The sequence below is a fragment of the Panicum virgatum genome, chromosome 3N (genome assembly GCF_016808335.1).
Source record: "Panicum virgatum strain AP13 chromosome 3N, P.virgatum_v5, whole genome shotgun sequence".
In the NCBI taxonomy this organism is placed as follows: domain Eukaryota; kingdom Viridiplantae; phylum Streptophyta; class Magnoliopsida; order Poales; family Poaceae; genus Panicum; species Panicum virgatum.
In genome coordinates, this window is record NC_053147.1 from 37,651,003 (window position 1) to 37,670,981 (window position 19,979).

General features: G+C 46.8%; 2 protein-coding genes across 2 annotated transcripts; both read left to right on the forward strand.

Moving 5' to 3' along the window:
* Positions 1-5,150: 5,150 nt before the first annotated feature.
* LOC120665888 (ruBisCO large subunit-binding protein subunit alpha, chloroplastic-like) lies at positions 5,151-8,790 on the forward strand. Its single transcript, XM_039945604.1, has 7 exons — positions 5,151-5,310; positions 5,551-5,704; positions 6,177-6,298; positions 6,399-6,606; positions 6,734-6,879; positions 6,988-7,294; positions 8,021-8,790. Exons 1-7 carry the CDS (start codon positions 5,257-5,259, stop codon positions 8,455-8,457), a joined length of 1,428 nt encoding a protein of 475 aa, XP_039801538.1. The 5' UTR covers positions 5,151-5,256; the 3' UTR covers positions 8,458-8,790.
* Positions 8,791-15,652: 6,862 nt separating this feature from the next.
* On the forward strand, positions 15,653-19,761 carry LOC120665887 (ruBisCO large subunit-binding protein subunit alpha, chloroplastic-like). The gene is made up of 8 exons (XM_039945603.1): positions 15,653-15,811; positions 16,052-16,205; positions 16,678-16,799; positions 16,900-17,107; positions 17,235-17,380; positions 17,489-17,795; positions 18,522-18,973; positions 19,251-19,761. The coding sequence occupies exons 1-8, from the start codon at positions 15,758-15,760 to the stop codon at positions 19,539-19,541; spliced, it is 1,734 nt and encodes a 577-aa protein (XP_039801537.1). The 5' UTR covers positions 15,653-15,757; the 3' UTR covers positions 19,542-19,761.
* The last annotated feature ends 218 nt before the right edge of the window (positions 19,762-19,979 follow it).

Consider the following 19,979-nt stretch of genomic DNA (forward strand, 5'->3'; position numbering starts at 1 on the left):
TTCAATGGTGCTCACCTTCTTGCATCCAATAAATTCCACTCCATCATCACAATCTTCTTTGCCTAATACCTTCCAAATCTCCTTGGCTTGATCATAATCAACATCGCCAACTGCTTCATTAGTCCCTTTGACGGCATGCTCCACAACGATATGAGCTACCCCACCATCTGTGATATTGTCCGACATATACAGGTATGCCTTATCATCTATCAGTACCCTAAGCCCATTGCTTAACTCTTTCCCTAGAAACAGCCAATGCAGCAATGATCACTCCTCAACTCTGCAATGGTCCTTCAATTGTTCTACAACCTCAGGCAAAGACACTAATCTCGGTCAATATAGGACATTGCTTCTGAACCATCCACATATTGTAGCTTCTTTCCAACCGCAATGAACTCCCCTGGATATGAAACCTGACACCAAGCTTCGAAAGCCCATCCATTCTACAACATCCTATAATCAATGGAACACCAGATCAACCAGTGAATTAACAAATTCATCATACATTTTAGCCTAAGCTACTTCATATCTACAGAACAAACAACGAACACACTCACCCTCGAGCACAGCCGCACAGGTGACCCCGATGCAGAATCTTCAATGTCATTCACCGCCGTCGGAGCTTGGGTACGGGCTGGACGACGAGAGGCAGGGGCAAATGGAGGCTGGATGGAAGGGGTTGATAGGGATACAGGGCAGGCGAGGCGGCGGGCTCGTCGTGGTTGCGGCCAGGTTCTAGCCCGCCAGTAGCGGAGCTAGGGTTCGAGAGGGGGAAATGGAGGCGGGAGAGAGGCAAAGCGGGTGCGGGATGGTTTTGGCGATGGGTACGGCCGACGTGGAGGTGGGGTGATGTGGAGGCAGGGTGATGTGGATGGGTCAGCCGGTGAAAACTATGGAAAATGGGGGTCTGGTGGGTCCTTTACCTAGTTTCAGTTGTTCGGGACCTTATTTGCCTTGTTTTGTAGTTGAGGTGTGGGGGTTCTGGACTCTTCGACAACTTGAAGGGGTTAAGATGGACTTCTTCCTTTCGATTTCATGCCCGCTCGTTCAGTTGTATCCTTTTGATTCCGCTTCATCATCAAGTGCGGCAGCTGGGGCCCAACCTAACCCCGTGCTGTTCCCTCACCCAGGATGGTTGTTCTCGCTATCACCAAAATTTAGGGCACATTTACAAGCAAATTTTTATGTACCAAATGTATATAATAAAAATTGTTGGCAACATATATTTAGCAAAAATTCTAGTACATAATTTTCTTTGATGAAAATGAAACAAAATTATGTTACATAACATTTTCAAAAACATAACATCAAGAAAATAAAATTTGAAGAAAAAGTTAAGAACAAAATAGTTGCAAGCAAAAAATTTGAATATGAAAAGATGGAGAAAAAGGAAGAAAATTTGGGGAAAGGGGGGAATTTTGCAACAAAATTTTGCAAGAAAAAATGAACAAAATTCCAAAAAACAAATCGTTTGAGTAAACCTTCGGAATGAAAAAAAGGAGAACAAAACTTCATGAAAAAATGGAGTGCTAATATTATGGTCCTAACTAAATAAAAAAAGAATGACGTCGCAGCCCGCCACTGATCCGGCCGAGCTCACCGGGGGGCCGCCACAATGAGGAGCTCGCTGGAGTCCGCTGCCGTGCTCTCCTGCTGTGATTCGGTCCGGCGGTGTTCACCTGGGGCCTGCTGGCAGCGTCGCCGCACCAGCCGCCGTTCGCCTTTGGGCAAAGCTCCCCTAATTAATGGTCTGTGACGCCGCCCTACCCCCACAAGCTGCACCGCGATCGGCCCCGCACCCCGTGCTCCATTGTTGCCTCCGTTCCCCAGCACTGTTGTGGATTTGTCCGGTGAAAAAAAAAGGAGAAAATGGAAGGGGAAAGGAAGAAGTAAGATGGAGAAGTAGGGTCCATCCAAGTGCGTTCCAACAACGCATCGACCACTGGGAGTGCCGCACGCAGTCGACTGCAAAACCAACTTCATGCATGTTAAACATGATTAGCATTCAACCAACATCACACGGAACATTAAAGTTTAATGTAGCATCATGTGCATATGTTTGCACGAATTTATTTAATTTTTGTGCCTTCTTTATTTGCATGGTTGCGAAGAAAGTTCAACATTTTGTTGTGTAACTGTGCAACAGTGTAGAACCGGAATGGTCCACTAGAGTGGGGTGAATGGGAAAGTATGTGGGTCCCATATAAATATTGTATGGGTCCCACATGAATAGTTTTGTGGGTTCCACGTGGGCCAAAGCTTGATAGTATGTGGGTCCCACATGAACAGTTGTGGGTCCCACGTGTGGGTAATTAATTATGCTTTGCTTACGGGGAAGTGAATTAATTTCTTGATAATTCCTCAGCTGCTCTAAAGAGGCTAAGCTTTGTTAGATTCCTTGTTGAATTCTCCGTCGCTATAGAACTATAGCCAGCCCACGAGACATTTAAAAAACTAGTCAGGTTGGGGCGCTATGGGTGCCCATACAAAAAAGTTGATCTAAAGTAATAATTGGAAACTGTTATTTCTTCATAGCAGCATCGTATTGATATATTGAATCAAATCTAGAACTTACAATAAATAGGTATAGTAGTTTAGAGTCTGAGAGCGCTCTAATTCCAAACTTTTTTACAGAAGTACATATAATTTTTTTAAAAAAAATCACTAGTTTGTAAGTGTGAGTAGGTATAGTTTATGGATTGGCTTATATTAGTTATTAATTTTAGTAGGAAAAAAAGATTAGCAATGAATGAATAATTCAGTTATGTTTTGTGAGTTTGCAATTTGAAAATGAAGTATAAAAATAGTAGAGCTACCACATGTGAACATAGTATACAAAATCTAGTTATTGTTTTTATTTACATAGAATAATTCAATATATTTGTATTTTAAAATAATAGAAGATGCACAATATTTTTTAATAGGATGAAGGGACCCACTCAATAGAACTATAGTCCCACCAACCAACATGTGTAGATCTCGCTTGAATAGTACATGAGACCCACATAAATAGCACATGAGTCCCCCATGAATAGCACATGGGTTCCTCACGTGGACCCCACGCGAACAGTTTGTGGGTCCCACGTGGACCACAGCTTGAATAGTATGTGGGTTCTACATGAATAGTTTGTGGGTCCCACATGGGACCACGACTTACACAGTTGCTCCAAATCTTGGATTTTTAGTATATGTAGTATATATACAGTACTACTGAGTAAGAAATAAATCAACTAACCATTAAATGTGGGTTGATGACATTTATGAATTGTTTTGAACTTTGTGGCCCTATCCATGTCATATTTAATGACTAGCTGCTAGGGACTATACACCAATATGACGGGTTTACCAAAAATATTGTGGTTATCTTTATCCTTCAACCGCTATCACTTTTTTCCCTATTCAGTTATTAAGGTAACCGATTTTTTCTAAGACAAAAAAGAATGTTTTCTTTCGCATTTGTACATGCACAAAACTGGTGCTGAACATGAACAAAACAGGTTGAATGTTCTAGAAGCCCCTCAAGGCCTCAACCCATCAGCCTCCAAACCCCATCTCTCTCAGTCTCGCACCTACTCCAGGGGTTTTTTTACATATTTACAACTATTAGGAGAGGCACTCGCTCGTTTAGCACTCTTAAAATGACTCCTACATATTTAGCACTATTGTAGCTGCAGCTCCTACATTTTTACCACTTTGGCTGACATGGCACGCCACAGAGGCATGATACGTTGGCGCACAGTCAGCAGGGTCACGCGAAATGTCCTTCCTACCCCTGACCAGTTCTTTCCCCTCTCCGACAGCTGGGTCCCACAGATCCTCTCACTGTCAGATGGGGTCCATTTGTCAGTTTCATCTTCTACCTTCGATTCATGCCCCCTTCCCTACCCCGCGCACCATCCCAACGGCTGCGGGAAGCTGCGGCCGAGGGCTCGCCGGTGACCGAACCGCCACAGCAGCCGCCAGCGAGGATGTAGAGAAGAAGTCCGCCGTCGGTGCTGCTCCCCGCGCGCGCCCTCCACCGGGGGAGAGGCAGGCCGACCTCAACGGGGAGAGAGAGGGAGGAAGGGAAGGGGGCACGGCGAACCGGCGAGGATGCGGCGGTACCCTTGTGACCGGCGAGGAGGGAGGAGCGCGGCGTAGCCTAGATCTAGGGGCGGAGGGAGGAGGCTGAGCTCGACTCGCGCGGATCCGGCTGCCGCCGTGCTCGCCGGCCACCTTGGCCCCGCCGCGCGTGCCGGCCGCCTCCGCCCCCGCCGCGCGCTCGCCAGCCGCGGAGATCCGCGCGTGGCCGAGCCGGTGGCACGCGCCGCCGGTGCGCGCGCCCGCCGCTGCCCGGATCCGCCCGCGAGGAGGCGCGTCGAGGTGGCCCCGTGCGGAGGAGCTCGAGGAGGCGAAGGGGGTGCGGGAGGAGGGGAAGTGGTGCAGGAGGGGGGAGGGGTGTCGGCGGCGGGGAAGATGACCAGAGGGAGCAGGGGCCGCGCCGCTCCGCCGCCCGCGTGCGCCGCTCTGCCGGTCCGCTGCCGGCGCAGGAGCAGGAGCATGACCAGGAGCGCTGCATCGTGCCCGTTCGCTGCGCCGCGCCCGTTCGCCGCGCCCACCTGCCGAGCTCGCCGAGCTCTGCCCTCCACCAAGCTCGCCGCGTCGTGCCCGTTTGCCGCGCCCGCCCGCCGAGCTCGCCGCGCCACGCTCCGCCCGCCGCGACGCGCTGGTCCGCCTCACCGCGCGCTCCGCTGCCCGCCCCGCCTCGCCGCCACGCCTCCGCGGCCCGCCTCCCAGTGCACCTCCGCTTCGCCGGCGCGTGTCGCCGGGGCTCGGCGACCTCCGCCGCGGGCGCGCGCGAGCGAGCAGGGGAGCGCCTCCACCCCGCAGCGCCACGTGACTGTGAGATGATCTGTGGGACCCAGCTGTCGGAGAGGGAAAAGAGAGGAACTGGTCAGGGTAGGAAGGACATTTCGCATGACCCTGCTGACTGTGCGCCAACGTGTCATGCTTCTGTGGCGTGCCACGTCAGCCAAAGTGGTAAAAATGTAGGAGCTGCAGCTACAACAGTGTTAAATATGTAAGAGTCATTTTAAAAGTGTTAAACGAACGAGTACATCTCCTAATAGTGGTAAATATGTAAAAAACCCTACTCCATCGTATAAAACCGCCACCTCATCTCTAAACCCTGCCTCGCCTCGCCACTCTGCCTCCCAATCCTCCGCCTCGTCCCCCCATCTTATCCTCTCGGCTCGCCCTCAGCTCCTCCGTCTCCCAATGGCCTCCGCCAACGCCATCTCCGCCGCCTCCCTCCTCCGGCCCCTCTCTCAGGTCAGCTCCTCCTCTCCCCCCTTGCGCACAGCTTTCTTGCTTTCCCGGTGTGGCGGTCAATTGTTTCTTGGTTCCTCAATTGCGGTTTCTCCGGCGGCAAGGCCATCTGCGTTGCGGTTCCTCGCCCAATTTGGGGGGTTTTCATGTTTGTTGAACTGTGGACTTTGGTTTCCTGATGAAATTTGTGCTCTCAAGTCTCTCCAATTATGTAATGTAACAATTCTTCTTGGCTGCAAGCAGGGCTGGGCGAGGAGGGCCAGGAACGGCCGGTCGCAGCGGTTCGTTGTCCGTGCCGACGCCAAGGACATCGCCTTCGACCAGAAGTCCAGAGCGGCGCTCCAGGCCGGCGTCGAGAAGCTCGCTAATGCCGTCGGTGTCACCCTCGGGCCCCGAGGTAGCGAACGCCCGCTGCTACAGCTCGCGCCTTCTGTTAGATTCCCTGTATCTTTTCATCTCCACAATTAAGACCTGCATTTTTCATGTTGTATCACGTACTTCATCTTCAAAATTACGCTTGCTGATAGATACTCAATTTTAGTTCATCTCTAGAATTGCAACTTGCATTTACTTCATTATCGAATGCTACAACACTGACTTTTTCGTATAATGCTAGTGCCTTTATTGAATGCTCCATATGTTCATTATCTTTAGTGAATGCTCACAGAATTTTAGTTAATTGCTAATTCTATTCCTTACAAGATAATTATGGTCCTCAGTGCCCTGTTTGGTGTCTCTCTGTTTGTTGCTTTGGATAACGAGCATAGCCTTCTGTAATCATAACACTTTCTTGTGTAATTCAGTGTTAAAAGGAAAATATACAGTACTGTTTAGCTGATGCAATCTGCAACCTTTGGAATGTTTCACAGGAAGGAATGTAGTTCTGGATGAGTATGGCAGCCCCAAAGTTGTAAATGATGGAGTAACTATTGCCCGGGCTATTGAGCTGTATGATCCAATGGAAAATGCTGGTGCAGCACTAATCCGTGAGGTGATTTCATTTTTCTTTCTTTCTTGTACTTAACACGTGGTATCATTGTGTTGTTTGAGAATTCTGAAATCCCATGCTCTCCACTTCTTTGTCATTAAAGGTTGCTAGCAAGACCAATGATTCTGCTGGTGATGGAACTACAACTGCTTCTGTCCTTGCTCGTGAAATTATCAAGCTAGGCCTTCTGAGTGTAACGTCTGGTGCAAACCCTGTGTCACTTAAGAAGGGAATTGACAAAACTGTGCAGGGTCTAATTCAGGAGCTTGAGAATAAGGCCAGACCAGTCAAGGGTGGTGGTGATATCAAAGGTGATTATTGTATTTTAATGTTAGAATGTGTATCATTTATTTTCTTTCACTTCTCATCACCGATAAATAACGAATTGTGTATGTGAAACATAGTTCATGCCTCATTTGGAGCTTTTTGGTTTTACAGCTGTTGCGTCTATCTCTGCTGGCAATGATGAATTCATCGGATCCATGATTGCCGAAGCAATTGACAAAGTGGGCCCTGATGGTGTCCTTTCAATTGAATCTTCATCATCTTTTGAGACTACTGTTGATGTTGAAGAAGGAATGGAGGTTCGTTATAACCCATGACTACTGTTGATGTTGATGTTTGACATAATGTCAAAATGCTATTATGTGTATGTACTATCACAGGTTCTCAAGATTTTTTAAATATTTCAGATTGACCGTGGATATATTTCTCCGCAATTTGTTACCAATCTCGAGAAATCTATTGTGGAGTTTGAGAATGCTAAGGTTCTTATTACTGATCAGAAGATCACAAGCATAAAGGAAATCCTTCCAATTTTGGAGAAGACCACACAGCTGAGAGCCCCACTGTTCATTATCGCTGAGGACATTACTGGTGAAGCTTTGGCAACTCTTGTTGTTAACAAGCTTCGAGGAATCCTTAACGTTGCTGCAATTAAGGCCCCAAGCTTTGGTGAGCGGCGGAAGGCTGTCCTTCAGGACATTGCCATTGTCACAGGTTTGTCTTGCAACCAATGGCAACACTATTTTATCTTAAGTCTTTCGTCACATTGGTACACATTTTCTGTGTTCACTACTGTGGTTGCATTGCATTGTTTTTTACTGATTGAACAAAATTGGGTGAGAGTGCTAGGTGATCACTGTTTGAGAGTGCTAAGTGATCACACCATCAGAGGGCTTCTGTCAGGTGGCATTTCATAGATTCATGGATCAAGAATGCTTAGTGATCACAACATCAGAGAGCTTCAGTCAGTTGGCATTTCATATATTCATACATCATATTTTCATCTGTAATGCTAAACTTTATACAATCATTGGATGCGGAAACATGATGTCACTTAATGGTGTTTGACGTGTGTCTATGATGGAGTTCAAAAGTTGAGCTGCATCTTTTTGTGTCAGAGTTATTTATAATCGTTGGCATACTTGCAAGTTTGTTGAAGTTCATCCCTTTAGGTCCATTAGTCAAGTCGATACCCTGAACCCTACATATTGAATATTTCAACTAGTAGTGTCAGCCTGCCAGAGAAACTATGGTTCTTTGTGTAGACCTGCATCAACTATGATGTTCCTGCTTACTGAACATTATAAGTGCTTCTTGCAAGTGAATGCTGCGATAATTAAGTGTGATTTACTCAAAGATATACACATAAATCTAAGCATCATATATCCTTGGTTATTTATTTCTCAATTTCATTTTGCTATTATGTAATTTCACTTTCAGGTGCAGAGTTCCTAGCAAAAGATCTTGGTTTGTTGGTTGAAAATGCTACAGAGGAACAACTTGGGACAGCAAGGAAAGTCACGATACATCAGACCACAACCACCCTGATAGCAGATGCAGCCAGTAAAGATGAGATCCATTCTACCACATCTTATAATCAATGGAACACCAGATCAACCAGTGAATTAACAAATTCATCATACATTTTAGCCAAAGCTACTTCATATCTACAGAACAAACAACGAACACACTCACCCTCGAGCACAGTCGCACAGGTGACCCCGATGCAGAATCTTCAATGTCGTTCACCGCCGTCGGAGCTTGGGTATGGGCTGGACGACGAGAGGCAGGGGCAAATGGAGGCTGGATGGAAGGGGTTGAGAGGGATACAGGGCCGGCGAGGTGGCGGGCTCGTCGTGGTTGCGGCCGGGTTCTAGCCCGCCAGTAGCGGAGCTAGGGTTCGAGAGGGGGAAATGGAGGCGGGAGAGAGGCAAAGCCCCACTATAAATAGTAGAGGGGGGCTCCAAATGAAGACATCCATCAAGTGCTCAACTTCAAGCCTCCTCTTGTGTTTAGAGTTGTGTTAGCTTAGGGAGTGAGTAGAGGTACTCAGGAGGGGTGCCGGTCTTCGGCGCTCTTCTCCATTTTGTACCTCTATGAGAGTGAGGGAGTAGTTCGGGAGAAGTGCCGGGGGTGTCGGCACTCTCAGCTTGTACCTCTACGGATGCTGCTACATTCTTCGGGTTTTATTAAGTATTCGTGGTTCCTATCTCTAGTATTTTACTTGGTATAGTAGATGCTAGTAGTGCTTATAGTTGAGTGAGATCAGTTCTCTTACTCGTGGGTTCGTCACTCTGTATTCATATAGAGTGCTGTAGTTTGCTACGGGACGTCATACGTAGATAGACTGCAGTAGTAATCAGTAGCGTAGGCGTGGTGTCTAGGCTAGGGGTTATCCTTCATTTGCCTTGTATCCCACGGTTTGTTAGAGGTAGGCCATAGGTGGTGACAGCCCTATTGGTCCTTCGTAATCCTCCACGTTCGGATATAGCGTAGAGCTATTGGCCGGAGTCGACTGACAGGCCAGTTGTAAGCCGGTGCCCGAAGCGAGTATTATGCCCGAGAGATCGACCTTTAACTCGGCAGTAGCACTATCTTAGGAATTATCTCTACCCTTCTACCTATCTTGGTGTGTCCTTGGACTGACTAGAATAGAAGAGAGTGCACACACGTTCCCTGTGGATTCGATAACCCTTGGAATACTCTGAGGTGAAAGCTACAACGATATCCGTGCGCTTGCAAATTTATTCGTGATGATAAAATACCCAACAATGGTCATCTTAGATTACTATGGTTCACTTCTTAGGTGATAACAACAGTTGTGGAAGAGGTGTTGCCCTTCTAGGTGTAAGTTTCTTCCTTCCTGGTTCTTGAGCCCTAACTTAAGCATGCCTTGAACCCTTTCTTCAATGCATCCAAGAAAACATAAATCTCTGAAATACTGGTTCAGCTTCCTCAAGATCAAATTTTACAATCATAGTGCTTCCTGGGTTACTCTTCAGTAACTCTAACTGGTAGTCAAAAACTCTACTATACTCTCCCTTAGAAGAGTTATACATTATATCAATTACTATGGCCTTAGGTCTCTTTATCTTTGACATGCTGATATATGCAAAGATATCCTCCTGAATTGTAGACTTCATGTGCAGTAGATTCCTCTGAGGGTTTGCTCTAATCATGTTGTCATACGTGTTAGCTATCCTCGTTGCTATGACTAATTTATTGTCTCTTCTATCTTGATCATCAGTTAAACTTCTTATCTGCCGGCCTTCAACTCTTGCATTTGTTGATAGGAGACAAACCCAAGGACATGTTGGCCAATCAAACTTAGCCCTTACTATGTACCCTTCATCCTTCACAAAGTTTATTACCTTCCTTGCTGCCAAAATCGTTCTTACCAGGTAATTTCATGCCCAAGCAAATAACAGACCTAGACCCTTTTGGCTTGTACCTAGGAAACTCATCATTGTGCCTGACAATATCTCCATCTTCCTCGTTGAAAGACTTCTCTTCAACATAGTGCTACCAGCATAAGGAGTCTCATTGCCATCGTCTATTGCTAGCTTGTCACCATGAGGTACAAGTAACTTTCCAGTGCATTCAATGTCATCCAGATGTGGAATTTGACCCTCCTTGCACTTTCTCTTGTACTCTTTGAATTTTTTTCATAATTCCCTGAGCTTCCTCATCATCCTCAGAACTACTATCATCACCAGGTAAAAAGTCACTATCATCTGAACAACCATCATCAGAATCAACCAATTGGACCATAGTACTTGAACTATCAGCACCCTTCCTTTGCCCTGACAAAACTAACTTCTTGCTACATGTAGCCTTCCCTTCATATGAACTTGCAACATTTGTGCACCCATAAAACTTCCTAACTGAAGCTAAATCTCTTTCATAATCCTTCGTAGAAGATTCAATGGTGCTCACCTTCTTGCATCCAATAAATTCCACTCCATCATCACAATCTTCTTTGCCTAATACCTTCCAAATCTCCTTGGCTTGATCATAATCAACATCGCCAACTGCTTCATTAGTCCCTTTGACGGCATGCTCCACAACGATATGAGCTACCCCACCATCTGTGATATTGTCCGACATATACAGGTATGCCTTATCATCTATCAGTACCCTAAGCCCATTGCTTAACTCTTTCCCTAGAAACAGCCAATGCAGCAATGATCACTCCTCAACTCTGCAATGGTCCTTCAATTGTTCTACAACCTCAGGCAAAGACACTAATCTCGGTCAATATAGGACATTGCTTCTGAACCATCCACATATTGTAGCTTCTTTCCAACCGCAATGAACTCCCCTGGATATGAAACCTGACACCAAGCTTCGAAAGCCCATCCATTCTACAACATCCTATAATCAATGGAACACCAGATCAACCAGTGAATTAACAAATTCATCATACATTTTAGCCTAAGCTACTTCATATCTACAGAACAAACAACGAACACACTCACCCTCGAGCACAGCCGCACAGGTGACCCCGATGCAGAATCTTCAATGTCATTCACCGCCGTCGGAGCTTGGGTACGGGCTGGACGACGAGAGGCAGGGGCAAATGGAGGCTGGATGGAAGGGGTTGATAGGGATACAGGGCAGGCGAGGCGGCGGGCTCGTCGTGGTTGCGGCCAGGTTCTAGCCCGCCAGTAGCGGAGCTAGGGTTCGAGAGGGGGAAATGGAGGCGGGAGAGAGGCAAAGCGGGTGCGGGATGGTTTTGGCGATGGGTACGGCCGACGTGGAGGTGGGGTGATGTGGAGGCAGGGTGATGTGGATGGGTCAGCCGGTGAAAACTATGGAAAATGGGGGTCTGGTGGGTCCTTTACCTAGTTTCAGTTGTTCGGGACCTTATTTGCCTTGTTTTGTAGTTGAGGTGTGGGGGTTCTGGACTCTTCGACAACTTGAAGGGGTTAAGATGGACTTCTTCCTTTCGATTTCATGCCCGCTCGTTCAGTTGTATCCTTTTGATTCCGCTTCATCATCAAGTGCGGCAGCTGGGGCCCAACCTAACCCCGTGCTGTTCCCTCACCCAGGATGGTTGTTCTCGCTATCACCAAAATTTAGGGCACATTTACAAGCAAATTTTTATGTACCAAATGTATATAATAAAAATTGTTGGCAACATATATTTAGCAAAAATTCTAGTACATAATTTTCTTTGATGAAAATGAAACAAAATTATGTTACATAACATTTTCAAAAACATAACATCAAGAAAATAAAATTTGAAGAAAAAGTTAAGAACAAAATAGTTGCAAGCAAAAAATTTGAATATGAAAAGATGGAGAAAAAGGAAGAAAATTTGGGGAAAGGGGGGAATTTTGCAACAAAATTTTGCAAGAAAAAATGAACAAAATTCCAAAAAACAAATCGTTTGAGTAAACCTTCGGAATGAAAAAAAGGAGAACAAAACTTCATGAAAAAATGGAGTGCTAATATTATGGTCCTAACTAAATAAAAAAAGAATGACGTCGCAGCCCGCCACTGATCCGGCCGAGCTCACCGGGGGGCCGCCACAATGAGGAGCTCGCTGGAGTCCGCTGCCGTGCTCTCCTGCTGTGATTCGGTCCGGCGGTGTTCACCTGGGGCCTGCTGGCAGCGTCGCCGCACCAGCCGCCGTTCGCCTTTGGGCAAAGCTCCCCTAATTAATGGTCTGTGACGCCGCCCTACCCCCACAAGCTGCACCGCGATCGGCCCCGCACCCCGTGCTCCATTGTTGCCTCCGTTCCCCAGCACTGTTGTGGATTTGTCCGGTGAAAAAAAAAGGAGAAAATGGAAGGGGAAAGGAAGAAGTAAGATGGAGAAGTAGGGTCCATCCAAGTGCGTTCCAACAACGCATCGACCACTGGGAGTGCCGCACGCAGTCGACTGCAAAACCAACTTCATGCATGTTAAACATGATTAGCATTCAACCAACATCACACGGAACATTAAAGTTTAATGTAGCATCATGTGCATATGTTTGCACGAATTTATTTAATTTTTGTGCCTTCTTTATTTGCATGGTTGCGAAGAAAGTTCAACATTTTGTTGTGTAACTGTGCAACAGTGTAGAACCGGAATGGTCCACTAGAGTGGGGTGAATGGGAAAGTATGTGGGTCCCATATAAATATTGTATGGGTCCCACATGAATAGTTTTGTGGGTTCCACGTGGGCCAAAGCTTGATAGTATGTGGGTCCCACATGAACAGTTGTGGGTCCCACGTGTGGGTAATTAATTATGCTTTGCTTACGGGGAAGTGAATTAATTTCTTGATAATTCCTCAGCTGCTCTAAAGAGGCTAAGCTTTGTTAGATTCCTTGTTGAATTCTCCGTCGCTATAGAACTATAGCCAGCCCACGAGACATTTAAAAAACTAGTCAGGTTGGGGCGCTATGGGTGCCCATACAAAAAAGTTGATCTAAAGTAATAATTGGAAACTGTTATTTCTTCATAGCAGCATCGTATTGATATATTGAATCAAATCTAGAACTTACAATAAATAGGTATAGTAGTTTAGAGTCTGAGAGCGCTCTAATTCCAAACTTTTTTACAGAAGTACATATAATTTTTTAAAAAAAAATCACTAGTTTGTAAGTGTGAGTAGGTATAGTTTATGGATTGGCTTATATTAGTTATTAATTTTAGTAGGAAAAAAAGATTAGCAATGAATGAATAATTCAGTTATGTTTTGTGAGTTTGCAATTTGAAAATGAAGTATAAAAATAGTAGAGCTACCACATGTGAACATAGTATACAAAATCTAGTTATTGTTTTTATTTACATAGAATAATTCAATATATTTGTATTTTAAAATAATAGAAGATGCACAATATTTTTTAATAGGATGAAGGGACCCACTCAATAGAACTATAGTCCCACCAACCAACATGTGTAGATCTCGCTTGAATAGTACATGAGACCCACATAAATAGCACATGAGTCCCCCATGAATAGCACATGGGTTCCTCACGTGGACCCCACGCGAACAGTTTGTGGGTCCCACGTGGACCACAGCTTGAATAGTATGTGGGTTCTACATGAATAGTTTGTGGGTCCCACATGGGACCACGACTTACACAGTTGCTCCAAATCTTGGATTTTTAGTATATGTAGTATATATACAGTACTACTGAGTAAGAAATAAATCAACTAACCATTAAATGTGGGTTGATGACATTTATGAATTGTTTTGAACTTTGTGGCCCTATCCATGTCATATTTAATGACTAGCTGCTAGGGACTATACACCAATATGACGGGTTTACCAAAAATATTGTGGTTATCTTTATCCTTCAACCGCTATCACTTTTTTCCCTATTCAGTTATTAAGGTAACCGATTTTTTCTAAGACAAAAAAGAATGTTTTCTTTCGCATTTGTACATGCACAAAACTGGTGCTGAACATGAACAAAACAGGTTGAATGTTCTAGAAGCCCCTCAAGGCCTCAACCCATCAGCCTCCAAACCCCATCTCTCTCAGTCTCGCACCTACTCCAGGGGTTTTTTTACATATTTACAACTATTAGGAGAGGCACTCGCTCGTTTAGCACTCTTAAAATGACTCCTACATATTTAGCACTATTGTAGCTGCAGCTCCTACATTTTTACCACTTTGGCTGACATGGCACGCCACAGAGACATGATACGTTGGCGCACAGTCAGCAGGGTCACGCGAAATGTCCTTCCTACCCCTGACCAGTTCTTTCCCCTCTCCGACAGCTGGGTCCCACAGATCCTCTCACTGTCAGATGGGGTCCATTTGTCAGTTTCATCTTCTACCTTCGATTCATGCCCCCTTCCCTACCCCGCGCACCATCCCAACGGCTGCGGGAAGCTGCGGCCGAGGGCTCGCCGGTGACCGAACCGCCACAGCAGCCGCCAGCGAGGATGTAGAGAAGAAGTCCGCCGTCGGTGCTGCTCCCCGCGCGCGCCCTCCACCGGGGGAGAGGCAGGCCGACCTCAACGGGGAGAGAGAGGGAGGAAGGGAAGGGGGCACGGCGAACCGGCGAGGATGCGGCGGTACCCTTGTGACCGGCGAGGAGGGAGGAGCGCGGCGTAGCCTAGATCTAGGGGCGGAGGGAGGAGGCTGAGCTCGACTCGCGCGGATCCGGCTGCCGCCGTGCTCGCCGGCCACCTTGGCCCCGCCGCGCGTGCCGGCCGCCTCCGCCCCCGCCGCGCGCTCGCCAGCCGCGGAGATCCGCGCGTGGCCGAGCCGGTGGCACGCGCCGCCGGTGCGCGCGCCCGCCGCTGCCCGGATCCGCCCGCGAGGAGGCGCGTCGAGGTGGCCCCGTGCGGAGGAGCTCGAGGAGGCGAAGGGGGTGCGGGAGGAGGGGAAGTGGTGCAGGAGGGGGGAGGGGTGTCGGCGGCGGGGAAGATGACCAGAGGGAGCAGGGGCCGCGCCGCTCCGCCGCCCGCGTGCGCCGCTCTGCCGGTCCGCTGCCGGCGCAGGAGCAGGAGCATGACCAGGAGCGCTACATCGTGCCCGTTCGCTGCGCCGCGCCCGTTCGCCGCGCCCACCTGCCGAGCTCGCCGAGCTCTGCCCTCCACCAAGCTCGCCGCGTCGTGCCCGTTTGCCGCGCCCGCCCGCCGAGCTCGCCGCGCCACGCTCCGCCCGCCGCGACGCGCCGGTCCGCCTCACCGCGCGCTCCGCTGCCCGCCCCGCCTCGCCGCCACGCCTCCGCGGCCCGCCTCCCAGTGCACCTCCGCTTCGCCGGCGCGTGTCGCCGGCGCTCGGCGACCTCCGCCGCGGGCGCGCGCGAGCGAGCAGGGGAGCGCCTCCACCCCGCAGCGCCACGTGACTGTGAGATGATCTGTGGGACCCAGCTGTCGGAGAGGGAAAAGAGAGGAACTGGTCAGGGTAGGAAGGACATTTCGCATGACCCTGCTGACTGTGCGCCAACGTGTCATGCTTCTGTGGCGTGCCACGTCAGCCAAAGTGGTAAAAATGTAGGAGCTGCAGCTACAACAGTGTTAAATATGTAAGAGTCATTTTAAAAGTGTTAAACGAACGAGTACATCTCCTAATAGTGGTAAATATGTAAAAAACCCTACTCCATCGTATAAAACCGCCACCTCATCTCTAAACCCTGCCTCGCCTCGCCACTCTGCCTCCCAATCCTCCGCCTCGTCCCCCCATCTTATCCTCTCGGCTCGCCCTCAGCTCCTCCGTCTCCCAATGGCCTCCGCCAACGCCATCTCCGCCGCCTCCCTCCTCCGGCCCCTCTCTCAGGTCAGCTCCTCCTCTCCCCCCTTGCGCACAGCTTTCTTGCTTTCCCGGTGTGGCGGTCAATTGTTTCTTGGTTCCTCAATTGCGGTTTCTCCGGCGGCAAGGCCATCTGCGTTGCGGTTCCTCGCCCAATTTGGGGGGTTTTCATGTTTGTTGAACTGTGGACTTTGGTTTCCTGATGAAATTTGTGCTCTCAAGTCTCTCCAATTATGTAATGTAACAATTCTTCTTGGCTGCAAGCAGGGCTGGGCGAGGAGGGCCAGGAACGGCCGGTCGCAGCGGTTCGTTGTCCGTGCCGACGCCAAGGACATCGCCTTCGACCAGAAGTCCAGAGCGGCGCTCCAGGCCGGCGTCGAGAAGCTCGCTAATGCCGTCGGTGTCACCCTCGGGCCCCGAGGTAGCGAACGCCCGCTGCTACAGCTCGCGCCTTCTGTTAGATTCCCTGTATCTTTTCATCTCCACAATTAAGACCTGCATTTTTCATGTTGTATCACGTACTTCATCTTCAAAATTACGCTTGCTGATAGATACTCAATTTTAGTTCATCTCTAGAATTGCAACTTGCATTTACTTCATTATCGAATGCTACAACACTGACTTTTTCGTATAATGCTAGTGCCTTTATTGAATGCTCCATATGTTCATTATCTTTAGTGAATGCTCACAGAATTTTAGTTAATTGCTAATTCTATTCCTTACAAGATAATTATGGTCCTCAGTGCCCTGTTTGGTGTCTCTCTGTTTGTTGCTTTGGATAACGAGCATAGCCTTCTGTAATCATAACACTTTCTTGTGTAATTCAGTGTTAAAAGGAAAATATACAGTACTGTTTAGCTGATGCAATCTGCAACCTTTGGAATGTTTCACAGGAAGGAATGTAGTTCTGGATGAGTATGGCAGCCCCAAAGTTGTAAATGATGGAGTAACTATTGCCCGGGCTATTGAGCTGTATGATCCAATGGAAAATGCTGGTGCAGCACTAATCCGTGAGGTGATTTCATTTTTCTTTCTTTCTTGTACTTAACACGTGGTATCATTGTGTTGTTTGAGAATTCTGAAATCCCATGCTCTCCACTTCTTTGTCATTAAAGGTTGCTAGCAAGACCAATGATTCTGCTGGTGATGGAACTACAACTGCTTCTGTCCTTGCTCGTGAAATTATCAAGCTAGGCCTTCTGAGTGTAACGTCTGGTGCAAACCCTGTGTCACTTAAGAAGGGAATTGACAAAACTGTGCAGGGTCTAATTCAGGAGCTTGAGAATAAGGCCAGACCAGTCAAGGGTGGTGGTGATATCAAAGGTGATTATTGTATTTTAATGTTAGAATGTGTATCATTTATTTTCTTTCACTTCTCATCACCGATAAATAACGAATTGTGTATGTGAAACATAGTTCATGCCTCATTTGGAGCTTTTTGGTTTTACAGCTGTTGCGTCTATCTCTGCTGGCAATGATGAATTCATCGGATCCATGATTGCCGAAGCAATTGACAAAGTGGGCCCTGATGGTGTCCTTTCAATTGAATCTTCATCATCTTTTGAGACTACTGTTGATGTTGAAGAAGGAATGGAGGTTCGTTATAACCCATGACTACTGTTGATGTTGATGTTTGACATAATGTCAAAATGCTATTATGTGTATGTACTATCACAGGTTCTCAAGATTTTTTAAATATTTCAGATTGACCGTGGATATATTTCTCCGCAATTTGTTACCAATCTCGAGAAATCTATTGTGGAGTTTGAGAATGCTAAGGTTCTTATTACTGATCAGAAGATCACAAGCATAAAGGAAATCCTTCCAATTTTGGAGAAGACCACACAGCTGAGAGCCCCACTGTTCATTATCGCTGAGGACATTACTGGTGAAGCTTTGGCAACTCTTGTTGTTAACAAGCTTCGAGGAATCCTTAACGTTGCTGCAATTAAGGCCCCAAGCTTTGGTGAGCGGCGGAAGGCTGTCCTTCAGGACATTGCCATTGTCACAGGTTTGTCTTGCAACCAATGGCAACACTATTTTATCTTAAGTCTTTCGTCACATTGGTACACATTTTCTGTGTTCACTACTGTGGTTGCATTGCATTGTTTTTTACTGATTGAACAAAATTGGGTGAGAGTGCTAGGTGATCACTGTTTGAGAGTGCTAAGTGATCACACCATCAGAGGGCTTCTGTCAGGTGGCATTTCATAGATTCATGGATCAAGAATGCTTAGTGATCACAACATCAGAGAGCTTCAGTCAGTTGGCATTTCATATATTCATACATCATATTTTCATCTGTAATGCTAAACTTTATACAATCATTGGATGCGGAAACATGATGTCACTTAATGGTGTTTGACGTGTGTCTATGATGGAGTTCAAAAGTTGAGCTGCATCTTTTTGTGTCAGAGTTATTTATAATCGTTGGCATACTTGCAAGTTTGTTGAAGTTCATCCCTTTAGGTCCATTAGTCAAGTCGATACCCTGAACCCTACATATTGAATATTTCAACTAGTAGTGTCAGCCTGCCAGAGAAACTATGGTTCTTTGTGTAGACCTGCATCAACTATGATGTTCCTGCTTACTGAACATTATAAGTGCTTCTTGCAAGTGAATGCTGCGATAATTAAGTGTGATTTACTCAAAGATATACACATAAATCTAAGCATCATATATCCTTGGTTATTTATTTCTCAATTTCATTTTGCTATTATGTAATTTCACTTTCAGGTGCAGAGTTCCTAGCAAAAGATCTTGGTTTGTTGGTTGAAAATGCTACAGAGGAACAACTTGGGACAGCAAGGAAAGTCACGATACATCAGACCACAACCACCCTGATAGCAGATGCAGCCAGTAAAGATGAGATCCAAGCGAGGGTTGCACAGCTAAAGAAGGAGCTTGCTGAAACTGATTCGGTTTATGATACTGAGAAATTGGCTGAGAGAATTGCGAAACTTGCTGGTGGTGTTGCTGTTATCAAGGTTGGCGCTGCAACCGAAACTGAGCTTGAGGACCGCCAGCTACGAATTGAGGATGCAAAGAATGCTACTTTTGCCGCTATCGAGGAGGGCATTGTTCCTGGAGGTGGTACGGCCTATGTGCACCTATCCAACATTGTCCCCTCGATTAAGGAAAAAATTGAGGATCCTGATGAGCGCCTTGGTGCTGACATTATTCAAAAGGTAATAAATTGATCTGTGCCTATAGAATTAGATAGCATAAGCTGTATTTACTATCACCAGACGTCCAATCACATATTACCTTTATCTATGCTGATAAAACGTGACTAGGACCAATCATATAGGATGTGTGTTATGTTTATCTATGAGTAAAAATAGAGATAGTAGTGTTTGTTGCTGACATTGGCATTTGCATGATTCAGGCCAGTTCTTTCACATCTATACTGTTTCCGTTAGAGCAACAATTCATCTTTTTACAATATCTTGTCAACTTCTGCAGGCATTGGTGGCACCTGCTTCACTGATCGCACACAATGCTGGAGTGGAGGGTGAAGTGGTTGTTGAGAAGGTCAAGGAGAGCGAGTGGGAAGTGGGTTACAATGCAATGACGGACAAGTACGAGAACCTGATTGAGTCCGGTGTGATCGACCCTGCCAAGGTGACTAGGTGTGCGCTCCAGAATGCGGCCTCAGTGGCAGGGATGGTCCTAACCACACAGGCCATTGTTGTTGAGAAGCCGAAGCCAAAGCCTCAAGTTGCTGAGCCCTCGGAGGGCACCCTTACTGTGTAAATTTTAACGTTCTTGAGGCTGGTGTTTAGATGGTTGAGATCTGTTGAAAAGGGTAGAAACTTTGGTGTGAGAATTTTGGTTCAGGTCCACTAAAAGGTGTAGAGTAGGATTGCCATTTTGCAGGTGAAGGGTGATTTTACTTGGGTCTGATCCTGTGCGAATTGAAGAAATTTGCATCATCATTTTTGAAATAAATTGGTGGCGATGTTCAATTGTAGTCCGGGGAGTTATGCAGTTTTCCTTGGCTTATTATGGGTTCGACATTTTGTTGATTTCAGGTTTCCTTTTATCAGTGCATCGGTGACACCACCATGATAACGTGCCCCTGCTTTCTTGAGCCGTACCAGGGCCAATGCTCTTTGCTTGTTTTCCTATTTCGAAGCACGAAGGCGAAGCTATATAGGGGTGGATGCACTGTTCCGCTTGATTTGGGTGATA